The following is a 13,277-nucleotide window of genomic DNA, read 5'->3' on the forward strand; positions in this document are numbered from 1 at the left end:
TTTCATCATGCCAAAAAAACCCCTCTGCACCCCACCCCTATTTCCCCAACCCTCCCCCCGACCCCACCACAATCACCACCATCACCACCAACCCTAGACAACTACTAGCTTACTTTCTGTCTTTATAAATTTGCCTGTTCTGGATATTTCATGCAATGAGATCATACAATAGGTGGTCTTTTGTAAGTGGCTTCTTTCATTTAACATTGTTTTCTAGGTTCGTCCATTTTGGGCATGTATCGATAATTCATTCCTTTTTATTGCTGAGTAAAATTCAAATGTTTGAATACACTCCATTTTGCTTATCCATTCATCAGTTGAGGGACATTTGGGTTGTTTCCACTTTTGACTATTATGCATAATGCTGTTATGAACATTTGTGTGCATGTTTTTTCATGGATGTATTTTCAATTATCTTGGTTACATATCTAAGAGCAGAATTGCTGGGTCACATGGTAACTATGTTTAACTTGTTGAGGCACTGCCAGATTTTTTGCAAAGTGGCTGCACCATTTTACATTCCCTCCAACAGTGTATGAAGGTTCCAATTTCTCTGTTTCCTCACCAACACTTGTTGTAGTCTGTATTTTTGGTAACAGCCATCCTAGTGGGTGTGAAGTATGCATTTTTAATTTGCATGTCCCTGATTGCTAATAATGTTGAGCATTTTTTCATGTGTTTATTGATCATTTGCATATCTTCTTTGAAGAAAAGTGTAGCCAAATCCTTTGCCCATATTTTAATTTGCTTATTTGCCTTTTTATTAGAGTTGTAAAAGTTCTTTATATATTCTAGATAAGAAAGTCCCTTATCACATATATAATTTACAAATAGTTTCTCTAATTCTGTGGGTTGTCTTTTCATTTTCTTGATGGTATCTATTGAAGCACAAAAGATTTTAAATTTAATTAAGTCCAATATAGCTAGCTATGTTTTATTTGGTTGCTTATGCTTTTGGTGTTAGGCCACTACTTTTCACACCGGTTTCAGTGTTGAGTCGTTGCGTAAGGCCATGCTTGAGCCACAGGCTATCTCCTGCCTCTGCCTTTCAGGTCCAGAGCATTTTTTCCTCCTCTGGCTTCAACAAGGGCCCCAGAGCTATCACCATGCCATTTAGTCAAAAGCATCCCAATTTTGTGGGCATGTATGGCCAAGTCCAGCTAAAGTCCTTCCTCTGCAGTGACTTAGCACATGGCTTGTTGCAGTAGATTCCTGGATGTGGCTCCAAGCGCCACTATATACTGGCTAAGTGATCTTGCCTGAATAAACTTCATCCTTGATAAGGCTCACTTTCTTCATGTTTAAGACACTGTGAACATTATAGTACATCACTCATGTAAAGTACTTAGCCAAGTGCCTGGCACATTATAAATAATTAATGTTTGCTTCTCCTGTAATGCTGCTGTTACTGATTGTTTTATCCCTGCAACAGAGCTTGTCTTCCACAGCTCCAGGAATTCTGGGTTCTCTCTCTTCCATCTTAGGTTGGTAACACAGGCTGCACTCTACTCCCATGAAAGTATTCTGATAGTATGCTTTGTCTCTCTTCCTTTTTACTTTGGGGGGTAATGCCTATCATTCCCTAACAGATCATCACCCATGCCTTCCTAAGTCCCACTCTTCATATGGAGTTTATCCCCCAACTGCTTATTTTATCTGGCATATCTACCCAATGCTTACCCAGGAACACTTAAAACTTTAAAATGCCTCCTCCTGGGCTTTGCCACTCCTCCTAGCCCAGGTCTAGTTCTCCTTTCCTTTCATGGCCTGGGTTCATTTTCAACATTTAAGGTTTTCACGATTTACATGTGTCCACTTCCTTCCACCCTCTCTTTTTCTACTCAACTCTTTCTTCCTCCTGAAGATACCCTGGTCTCTTTGCAGCTTCTTAAAAATAAAAAATACCAGGTTCATGTCCATCTTGGGGGCCTGTCTCTAGCGGTTCCCTGTATCTACAGTGCTCTTCCCCACATATCTGCTCTGCTAATTGCTTCAAGTCTTTGGACAGATCTCCCCTTTTCAGTAATGCCTACAACTTTAATACTGCAACTTATCTATCCATTCCATGAGGCATGCCTAATCCCCTTAGCTGCTCTAGGTTTTCTTTTTTCCCCCACAGAAATCACCATCTTCTGCCTTTTGCATAATTTACTTCTTTAATATTTACTGTTTAGATAGTTTTAAAACCTTATTAGGATATAATTAGCTAGTTTATTAATATTAATAATAGGAAGAGAGTAAACGGGGGCCCAGATATTATAAGCATAGTCATCTAGGCAGCTTCACCAGGAACCTGGGGAGCTTCACACTCCCCAGGGAACTACTGGTGGAAGGGATGGACAAAAGAGGGGGGGAGGGGGGAATACTTGCCTGTCAGTCTAACCTGGAGAACAGTCAATTGGCTAGAGGGGTGGACCCCAAAGCAAGCCCATGAAATTTTGGGAATACATAAACCTCAGAGTTCCCTCTCTCTTGTTCTTTTTCTCTCTTGCGCTCTCTAGCTCCATGGTCCATATTCATTAGTGTGCTTTCCTGTTCTCTCTCATAACCATGTGACCTTAAGCAGCCGCATGGCCCATGGCCATGCAGACCCCACACACAATGGACTGCAGCTGGGAACACAGGCTAAGGTAGCCAGATGCTGGACTGGACTGAACTTGAATATCAAACAGAAATTCTGAGCAGTTGCCTTAATTCTGGCCCCGTTAAATACAAAATTGGACTTCTTCCATGGCGAGAGGTACAGAGATGGGACCTTGGATGGGAACCCCCTTAATTTTACATCATCAATAAAGCTTTCCACAAAACCCCATCCTCCTATGCGGGACTCAGAAAATTCTTTTCCCTGAGGCACCCCAAGAACGCCACTTCCACTGATAACAGCTTTATCTAAAGCAATGCCTCATGGCTGCTGGACAAATACAGTCAAACCTTGGTTCTCCAACGTCTCCCATCTTGAACAGTTTGGTTCTCAACTAAGTTGTTCACAGAAAAAATGTCTCGGTTGTAGACCAAAACTTCAGTTTTGGACTTGAAAACCCTTTTATGCTGATACCTTAGAATGACAAAAGCATCTCTCAGGTAACAAACAAAGGAGAGAATGCTTTTGTTGCTGACAATTTTAAAACTTAAAGAGGCCATCAAGAGTGCTAATCTTGCTAAGGGTGTGAAAGTGCTCATAAAACAGCAATCACAGGCAACTGAATAGGTGTAAAAACTGTTGTTGATCTGGATAAAGAAAAAGTGGTGAGCCAGTGATAGAATTTCAGAGGCAGTGATAGATGAAAAATTCCTAGTTGGGGGTGGGGGGAGGTGGGGAGGATGTGGTTCAAGAAATTTAAGAGTATTTATTCATAAATTAAACAGCACATTAGACATGTACTGTATATATAAAGGTTAAAACAGGGAATCATTTGGGGTCTGGAATGGATTAATTCAATTTACATTATTTCTAATACAAAAGAACGAGTTGGTTTTTGAACAAATTGCTTCTCTAACAGCCTTCCAGGAAGAATTAAGTTGGAGAAACCAAGTTCCACTGTATCTGTTGAAATGAGTGAATGGTCACGATTTGCACTTCTCGGATCCCCAGTGAGGATGAACATATGTGTTTCCTCTTTTGTGAATTGACTGTTCATTCTTTGGTCCATTTGTTCATGTTTTCTTTATTATTGATATACTAGAGGCCCGGTTCATGGATTCGTGCACCAGTGGGGTACCTTGGCCTGGCCTGCAGGGATCGAGCCGAAACCGAGCCGAAACCGGCTCTCTGACATCCCCCGAGGGGTCCCAGATTCTGAGAGGGTGCAGGCCAGGTCGAGGGACCCCACCTGTGCACGATCAGGACCGGGGAGGGACCGTAGGAGAGCTCCAGGGTGTGTCTGGCGCATCTCGCCCAGTCCTCATTGGCTGGACCCCAGCAGCAAGCTAACCTACCGGTCAGAGCATCTGCCCCCTGGTGGTCAGTGCGTGTCATAGCGTCATAGTGACTGGTCGAACAGTCGAACGGTCAGACACTTAGCATATTAGGCTTTTATTATAGGAACTTTTTAGAATTCTGTGACATTATTCCTTTGTTAGTATGCTTACTCGTTTTATTTATAACAAGCACCTGTCACAGTCCATGGCACCGGCACCAAGAATCTAGTGGTGACTGTTGAGATGCAAACTCATGAATACTCAACAAATGTGTTCAGGTTAATATCACTGTGCATTCACATTTGGAAAAGGAAATGAAAAATGCCTGTTTAAAAAAAAACACAGAATAATTACAAGGGGAAAAAAAATCATCCAACCTACCCTGGCAAGCAGTCCCCGCAGACAGCATCACTGGTGACAGAACAGTTTGCTTTCTGGAAGCGGTTCACCACCGCACAGTCCAGGCACGGCTTGCATTTCTGAAAGCCCCAGTCCTCTTTGAACCTGTGCAGCCGGCAAGTCACACACTGAGCATCCTCCCCGTAGCCAAAGCCACATTCCTGTGGGGATTAACAGGCAATAGAAAGCTATTCAAACACTGCAAGCATGAAAAAGGAAAGAGGCTGGGATGAAAGGAAGACCTGTTCTAGTGATTACTGAGTGCCAGCCCTCCTAGAGACAAAGGCAGCTCTCTAAGCAAGTTCAAATGTGTCTCCCACTGCTAATCATCTCTCTTACTATGAGAGGTATACTTAGTCGTCCACTTTATTCAAGAAACCACGATCATTTGAATAATAATGGTTCTCCAGGACCCCCACTGCTGCATTATTGCAGGTTATGGCAGAATTATGGCACTTTCCCCTTTTCTAATTAAGCCAGTCTTGTGAATGTTCAGAAACTAAAGTCAGGGAAATATTCAGATAAAAGTCAGTGAATATTCAATATTCACTTATCAAGGCAGAAAACAAGTACTTTGATATCAACAATGGTATTTTAGAAAATGAGGATAACTCATAATACGAAATTTCATAAGTTTACAAGTCTAGAAGTCTACCCAGTAGAGAGCACCCTAAAATGTTCAGCAGCTTAACATTGTCTGATAGTAGGAAGATTCTTACATATTTCTCTAAAAAACACTATATTCTTGTTTGGATAAAACTGTGTGGTACTAAAGGTCATAAGTGTCTCTGGACTTGGATGTCAGAACACCGTACTCTTTTCCAAGATTGGGCAAAACAAATGGCTCTTTGACCCACATTATGATCCTTTCCACATGTTTGGGAACTAAACAAATTACAGCAGATCACCTAATGTAATTACCAGTATAATGCAACCATAAAAAGAATGAGGCAGATGTGTGCTTGTGATTGTTCAAAAAATAAGCTATCATACAGAATTAGAAGTATGATCCCATTTCTTGAGTACTAACATTTGAGTACTAACATTTATTGGGTGCTTATTCTATTCCAAGAACTTTATACATATTTTCTCATTAATTCATACTCCTCCCCAATGAGATAAGCACTATCATTATCCCATTTCATGGATCTAATTATGGAGCTTCCCAGAAGGTATGTACCTTAACCAAGGTGACATAGCTAATGTTAGAACCAGGATTTGAATCTACACAGTTTAATTCCAGAGTTAGACTTCATAACACTAGGGTTGGCCAGGTACCTTATCTGAGATATACATAGGAAGATGTCTGAAAGATTACATACCAAATGTTAACACTGGTTATCTATACTTTATGATGGTTGCTATAGAACATTGGTCATTAAAAAAAAAGTCAGCAGCCTGAGAACTACAAGAAGAACGTGTATGCAAGAGCATGCCAATCAAATCCACACACAAGACTGTATGCACAGAGGGAGGCAGGGCTCTGACAAAATCCCTCAGACTCAGCCTCCTCAGATGTAAACTACAGATGCCAGAATGCAAATCCTAGCTAGTTCAAAATTCTCACTTTTAATAGAATTTATATATTTTAATTCCTTCATCCATATTTATATACACAGTTATCTAGGCAATATTTACTAGCCAAAAATTAAATCAAAACCAACACGAAGGACAGTATAACCTGTAGTCAATAAACTACTCAATAAAAAATATTAATAATAAAAGTCCAATCTAGATTTCTTTTACTAATGAACTCATTTACATTTTGGAGGAGTGACACCTTCCCTCCTTTTGTTTACTCTGCCTGTCTTTCAAATGTATACCTTGAACATGCAAAACAAAGACAGAGGTGATAAAAAAGCAAAAGGCTAACCACCTTCTTAATTCTGAGTGCTCTAGCTACACGATTGTTCTAAACCAAAGCACAGACAGGAGGAGGAAAAAAACCAACCACTTGATTTGAAGAACTAATTCACAAATTAGAATTTCTTTAAAACCATTAACAGGAATTAGAGGAATTGAGTTACTCTCAATTTTTATAATTCTGTAATAATTTAGGTATTTTTTTTGCAAAAAGCATCCATTACTCTAGTAATTTTAAAAAAATGAAGATATATAAAGAAATTCACAAAGAATGTCTTGGGTCATGTAGGACCATGTCTCCACTAGGTCTTTGTGGAGAGGCCAATACTTTTTTTGTGTGTGTGTGTGTGTGTGTGTGTGTGCTCTGTCCCTGGGCAGTATGGATCTGCCTGGGGAGAGAAGTGTGTTTGTGCTGAGAACTTTAGTTGTTGAGAAAGCTCAGCTAACCCAAAGGCTTTCTTTAAGTATAGAAGGGAGGCTCCACCCCATCTCCTAGGATCAAGGCAAGCACGTAACCCCTGGACAACCCCTGGACAGTGGGGACCTCCCCATTCACAGGCTCAGCATCTCCACTTCAAAGGTTCACACAAAGACAATGTTTCAAAATCATGATTTGATCCAGGCAACTTGGATGGTAAGGGTCCCATATACAAGTTAAAACACAACAAAGACGAGAAAAGAGAAAAGGGAGAGTAAAAGGGAAAACAAAGGGAGAGAAAGGAAAAAGAGACAGAAGAGGTATATTAACTGGGAGTAAAGTCTGACATTTTGTTTTTCAAGCCAGGTTGATAGAGGAGGGAAAGTGTGTATTTTCCTTCATTGAAGCTAAAGTCACATGAGTTTAAATGCCAACTCTGCCACTTGTCAGCTAAGTTATTTTGGAAACTCTCTGATCCTCAGAGACATGGAGATAATAATACCTGCCCTACAAAGTTGTTTTGAGGAATAAGCAAGAAAACCTATTAAGCCTCTAAACTGTAAATGAAGCACAAAGTGGGCATTCGTCAAATACATGATACCTATGGCAATTATTATTTTGGGTTTTCTACATCCCAATAAACCAACTTTCCTGATTAACGTATAATCACTGGGAACAGGGATTCTTCAGACCCCAATATTTTCAAGATTACTTAAAACACTGCTTTCCATTTAAAACATTTTTACTAAATAATTTTTTTTCTAAAATGAATCGCAATTGCCTGCCTTTTAAAGAATAGTAATCTGTATATATATAAAAGCTTAAGTGAGCCTTACGACTGGTCAACCAAACGACTGGTCGCCCGGTCACTATGACACACACTGACCACCAGGGGGCAGACGCTCAACGCAGGAACTGCCCCCTGGTGGTCAGTGTGCTCCCACAGCCAACGTCCTGCAGTCCCTCCTACCCCCCTACCCCCTCCCCCGTTGGCTGGCCCTAATCACCTTGATCGCTGGCCAGGCTAAGGGACCCCACCCGTGCACGAATTTGTGCACTGGGCTTTTAGTTAAAATATAATTTAACTTTATCTGGTTGAGCCAACTGCTGCAATGTGCTGTAATACAAAAAACTAGGGATCCCTGTGTGTATGTGAACAGTTCTGCTGTTTTCACACCCCTGGCAGGAAGTCAACTGTCATTTCCTGTTCTTGCTGAGTGTCATTGTCTCCAAGGATTCACTTTCTTTCTCCAGTCCTAAGAAACTAGATTAAATGATCCAAATAGAAATGAACTTGAACAAATATAAATGGGTGTTTTGATTTCTCATCTCTTTTGAAAAAGATCAGAGATTTTAGTGTTGGGGAGAACTTTGTTCTCATTTTTTGAATCCTGACTGTATCCTAGAGTTTACATTGTACACAAGAACTATTTTAACCGATGCATTTTTGCCATAGATCACTTTGTGTCATTTACATGTCATTGTATTTTGTAGAATAAGGATGTTATGAAAAAAATTGGGGGTCTATTCTACACTGGCCCAAAATCATATACAGAAAGAAATGCTTCCCATGCATCATAGTTTGCCTTCATTATCTGGGTATTAACTTACTATTTCTGCTTAGAGTTTATGTTTTGATGACAATAATAATAATCTTTATGGTTAGGTTAGGGGTTGAATAAGGCTTTGTATCAATTACTCCCACAAACAATGCCACAATGTACTGAGCATGTACTATAAATCATATAGTCTCCTGGGAACTTGCATAGAGATTATTTGGGGAAATGTTATTTAAATATATTTTCTCTAAATTATTCGCCAATTTAAAAAAGATTAGAAAACCAGCCTATTATTTTAAAACTTTTAAAAATTAAATAGCTTACAGTTATGAAGTGACAAGCTACATGTTAAATTAACCACAAACATTAAATTAATTGAAAATTTAGAGAAGTTATTTCCAAGAAATGTAATTACAGTATAGTGTACAGGGCAGTAATCACTTTTAGAATGAACTGTGCTATTTATAGAGCACTAGGAACACAGAGATGCTGTAATTATTTGAAATCCAGGCTATACATTATACAGCATAATATGTATTTTCTATCTGAGATTAGGAATCTGTGAATTTGGAGGTCTGCTCAGGGCGATCAGTGCCCTTAATCCCTGTGTTCAAGAGTCAACTGTAAATTTTAAATTACCCATAATATAAATGTCTACTTTGATGTTTTTATTTCATTCAGTAAAACTAGGTGATTAAAATACCTTGAAATCTTCCCATTAAGTTCAATAAATAACTACAAAGGAAAATAAGAAAGGAGGCTAGAGACCATTTCTTTTTCCTTCTCTTTTTATAACCTCTTATATTGTAAAATTACTATAACATACAAGATTTTTCTCAAAAAACAAAAACACATTCCTTCCCATCTCTAGTCTCTGAGTTCCTACTCCCTCCATACAGGCAAACACTGTTATCAGGTTTTGGGATAACCTGCCAGAAATATTCTCCATATGCACCACTGTTCTGCAACTAATTTTATTATTGCCCCCACTCAAAGCATCTTGGAGAGTCCCTCAGACCAGCATATGGAGATGTCCCATCGTATGGCGGCAGCTTCTTCAACTCTGCAGATGTCCTTAACCATCACTGTGTCTCAAGGGTTGAAACATAGAGGGCAACACGTTTGGTGAATTTCACCAGTGCACATCACTGATCTAACTGTGCATTTAATAAAAACAGTATCAAATCTTTGGCATATTTTCTCTCATTACTTTTGAATAGAAAGGGGCAATTTCCTTAGGCATATTATTTTCTGTGGCCAGCTAATATATTACACTTGGGAACAGAAGAAAAGGTATGAGGGAGTTTTTGGTAAAATAAAACAGATTACTGAAAGGAGAGAGTAGGCTAGTCATGCTGTGTTCAAGCTTAGCCTTTTGACAAACTATCTCCTTGACTAAACTCTACAAGCTCCTCTGAGCCATTTTCAACAAGGCCTTGTTCTTAGGCCTTGTCCTTAAGAGCCCAGTTGTCCAAAAATCCTGTCAAGTAAGTTTAGCTTCAATCTATACCACCACCCTGCCCGCCTCATACTGCTTATCCTCAATATCTGATCAAATTTCCTCAACCACCGTCCCTCAGATGATATCTGATCACTCTGGCCTGCCTTCAGTAACAATCCTGTTAAGTCTGTTTAGCCAGAATCCCCCCTACTCTGATGTTTCCTCTTAGTAATGTCCCATACTGACTCTGCTCCTTGGTTATAAACCCCCACTTGTCTATGTTGTATTGGTATTGAGCCTAGTTCTATCTGAGGTCTCTTTTCCCCTATGGCAATAGTTCCTGAATAAAATTTGCTTTTATTGCTTTAACCTCTATTCTTCTCTTTGAGACTTTCCCAGTTGCACTAGGGTTCTCCTTCTCATTATTTCATGAGAAGGACTCTGTGGTGTGTGTGTGTGTGTGTGTGTTTGGTGAGGAAGGATAAAGATGGTAGGGAAGAGTAAGTCAGTCAATGGCCTGGGCTTCAGAATAAGATATGTGTGTTTTATTTTTTTAGAACATGGTCTTCCATTAATATCAATTTTAGGTATGTACTTGGGCTTTAAAATAATCCTATAGTCTTTATTTCTGAATAAATAAAGACTATATTCAGGCACCTGGCACCTTAAAAACCTGAAGGAAATACCTTCCCTGAATCCCTGAGAAAATCTTTTTACTAATAAACTTTGAGGTGGGAAAATAGATACACAAATTTTTAAAAATACAATTAAAAAAACAACATTGTTGTAGGGTTCCTAGTTCTGAAAATCATGCAATAAGTTAACAATTCTTTGTACTTGACATCTCCTTTACCACTCTTTCCCAAGAGCTTATCATAGCACCTGGTACTGACAAGGATTCTTTGCTTGATCAAACTTTAGTAGGTTCCTAAAGCTTCTCCTAGGCCCATCTGTGCACGCCCTTGCAAAATCCAGTTTTGGCAAGACCTTCACTAAGTCAGTTTAACCAGGAGCCCCACCCTCAATATCTGATAGAGTTCCTTATCCTCCATCATGCCTGAACACCATGTTAGGTCGGCTTTAGCCAGAAACCCCCTTACTCCTTATGTTTCCTCTTAGTAATTTTCTATCCACTGACCCTCACCCTGCTCCTTGGTTATAATTCCCCCTTGCCCATGCTGTATTTGGAGTCAAGCCCAATCTCTCTCCCTACTGTAAAGTCCCATTGCACTGGTCCCTATATCTACTGCGAAGGTCCTGAATAAAGTCGGCCTTACCATTTTCATCACTGATTTTTTTTAATAGTACACAACAGGCTGGTGAGTAATAAGTACTTGCTGGATAAACAAATGGATGAATTTTGTTTAAGGCAGTATTTCTTAAAGTTATTTTTATTTTATTCCAGGGAGCAAAACTGTGTAAAGTTTATGGCAATGGCTCCCACTTGGTAAGATCCTCCTAGGCTGGTGGAGTGGAGTTGGGGGTGGGGGCAAATAAGGGTGAGGGTGGAGGTGTGAGCAGCCTTTTTTGCGGTGGTTCCAAGACAAGAGAGGGCTGGATCCATCTGGGTTGCTTACACCCAAGCTGGCAACAGGAGTAGCTCTGTCACTCTGCCCAATACTTTTAAGCCACATTCGGTGGCTTTGCAGTAGCAAAATGACTCAAAGTAAACAGTCCTCAAATCCCCTTCTCCCTTTTCTCCCTCTGCAAATCCAGCACTGAACAAAAACACAAGTGGAGCCCATCTACACCTACATTTTCGAGGAGCAGTTCCTCAGGCCACAGGATCCTCACAGACCATCAATTGTCCAGGAAACACATTCTGGGGCCTTGGGTCTAAGCTCTATTTATTTGTACAGCCAATAAGTTATTAAATTTGGTTCTTTGAACTTTAAAAGTTCATGTCTGGACAAAGAAGAAGCTACTTGTGGAGAAAATCTAGGGCATACAAATGGAAACGACAAATTAGATTTACATGGCTGGTGTTTAGAAATCAGCTTTTTAAATTTCCTTTCATAAAACAACACCAAAGACATACCCTCCTGACAACTTTCAGTTTATGAAAATCCATAGTTGAACTTTTATAAGGAAAAGTACAAGCTAGAGCTTGTTAATATTTGCCAAACACCACAGGGCTCGATTAGGACAATTAAACATAAATAAAGTGAGCAACATAGCAATTAAGTGGCAAAAATGAATCTTTTTTATGCTTGCAAATTGCATTAATTTTTGTGTGTGTGACTTTCTTTTTTTTTTTTTTTTTTTAAATATATTTTATTGATTTTTTACAGAGAGGAAGGGAGAGAGATAGAGAGTTAGAAACATCGATGAGAGAGAAACATCGATCAGCTGCCTCCTGCACATCTCCCACTGGGGATGTGCCCGCAACCCTTACTTTGAAAATCATGCCAGAGACTTGAAGTCTGTTTCAAGTAGTTTATCCAAAAATGAGTGTCCTGATTTACTGCTTGGAGGCAATCATGTTAAAAGCACATTATTGGCATTAATGCTCAGTAAGGAGGAGGGGCCATGGCTAAGCAAATTTTAGAGTAAGAAGTAAAAATCTATGTGATCACTCAGGAAAACAAAACTCATCCTCTCTCACAAATACCAATGGTGTTTATTCTCATAAGCTGAAAGAATGTCTGTGTAATACTCCTACCCATATTCACTACTCGAGACACCCAGCATGTACTTCTTATGGAGCAATGTAAACAAAACTTTGTATTTTTTTGCCTCAGAAATAGGAAAAAGACACTATCAATTATCCCCATAAACTTTCAAAAACTAAACCCTGTAGAGGAAGAGAGAACAACTAAATATGGCTCAATGGATAAAATCCTCAAAACAGACTCCAAATGGCTCAGTGATGGGTCACGGGTTTTCCCCGAGATATAAAAAAACTACTTATTAAGCTGAATTACTATAAAGAACCTAAATAAGAAGAAGTGATGCTTGGGCTTTCAGGGAGGGAACTGGAAACCAAAAGAGCTAATGGGATGAGACTGCTCAGGATGGCACAAGAGGGCACACAAAGGTATGAGGAGCCACAGGGATGGCGCCCACTTGGCAAGACCAAACAGGAGCTATGGAGGAACAGAAACAAGTGGATGCTTTGAAACCAGTGGCCAGCACAGAGGCTCGAAGGAGGAAGAAGAGGATGGAGGCTGACCAGGGAGCAGCTCCTGCACCGCACATGTGCAGCAGGTGAACATGATTTGGATAGCTATCTGTTTCAGAAGTGGGTCCTCAGTCAGAACATCTGGAGGAAAGTTCACGATTCTAGAGCAGCACTGTCCAATACAACAGCTATAACTTCATGTGGCTGGCGAAACATAAATTTAATTAATTAAAATGAAATGAAATAAACAATCCAGTCCTTGGTGACACAAGCCACATTTCAATATGTCTTAAATAGGAAGTAGAATAATAATATGTATTATCCTATATAATAAAGAGCTAATATGAAAATGGTCATCACACCCTCACACAGTCATGCCATAACGGCTCAGACACTCAACACTGGGGAGAGAGGAATGAGGACCAGCCAGGCACAAATGAGCTCACAAGAGAGGAATGGAGACCAGCCAGGCACAAATGAGCTCGTGAGAGAGGAATGGGAGCATCCAGGCTGCAGCCCAGGAGAGGGACAAGCTGTCCACCCCGCAGTCCCAGGCGC

At 40.0% G+C, this 13,277-nt stretch overlaps 1 protein-coding gene across 1 annotated transcript in view; it reads right to left on the minus strand.

Annotated features, from left to right (window-relative positions):
* TNFRSF19 (TNF receptor superfamily member 19) overlaps positions 1 to 13,277 on the minus strand; it is a 93,048-nt gene that overhangs the window by 63,250 nt on the left and 16,521 nt on the right. Inside the window, exon 5 of the mRNA XM_006083600.3 lies at positions 4,300 to 4,478. Coding sequence (XP_006083662.2) covers positions 4,300 to 4,478 — 179 coding nt within the window. The remainder of the gene's footprint in view (positions 1 to 4,299; positions 4,479 to 13,277) is intronic.

The sequence above is a fragment of the Myotis lucifugus genome, unplaced genomic scaffold (assembly GCF_000147115.1).
Source record: "Myotis lucifugus unplaced genomic scaffold, Myoluc2.0 scaffold_7, whole genome shotgun sequence".
Classification (NCBI taxonomy): domain Eukaryota; kingdom Metazoa; phylum Chordata; class Mammalia; order Chiroptera; family Vespertilionidae; genus Myotis; species Myotis lucifugus.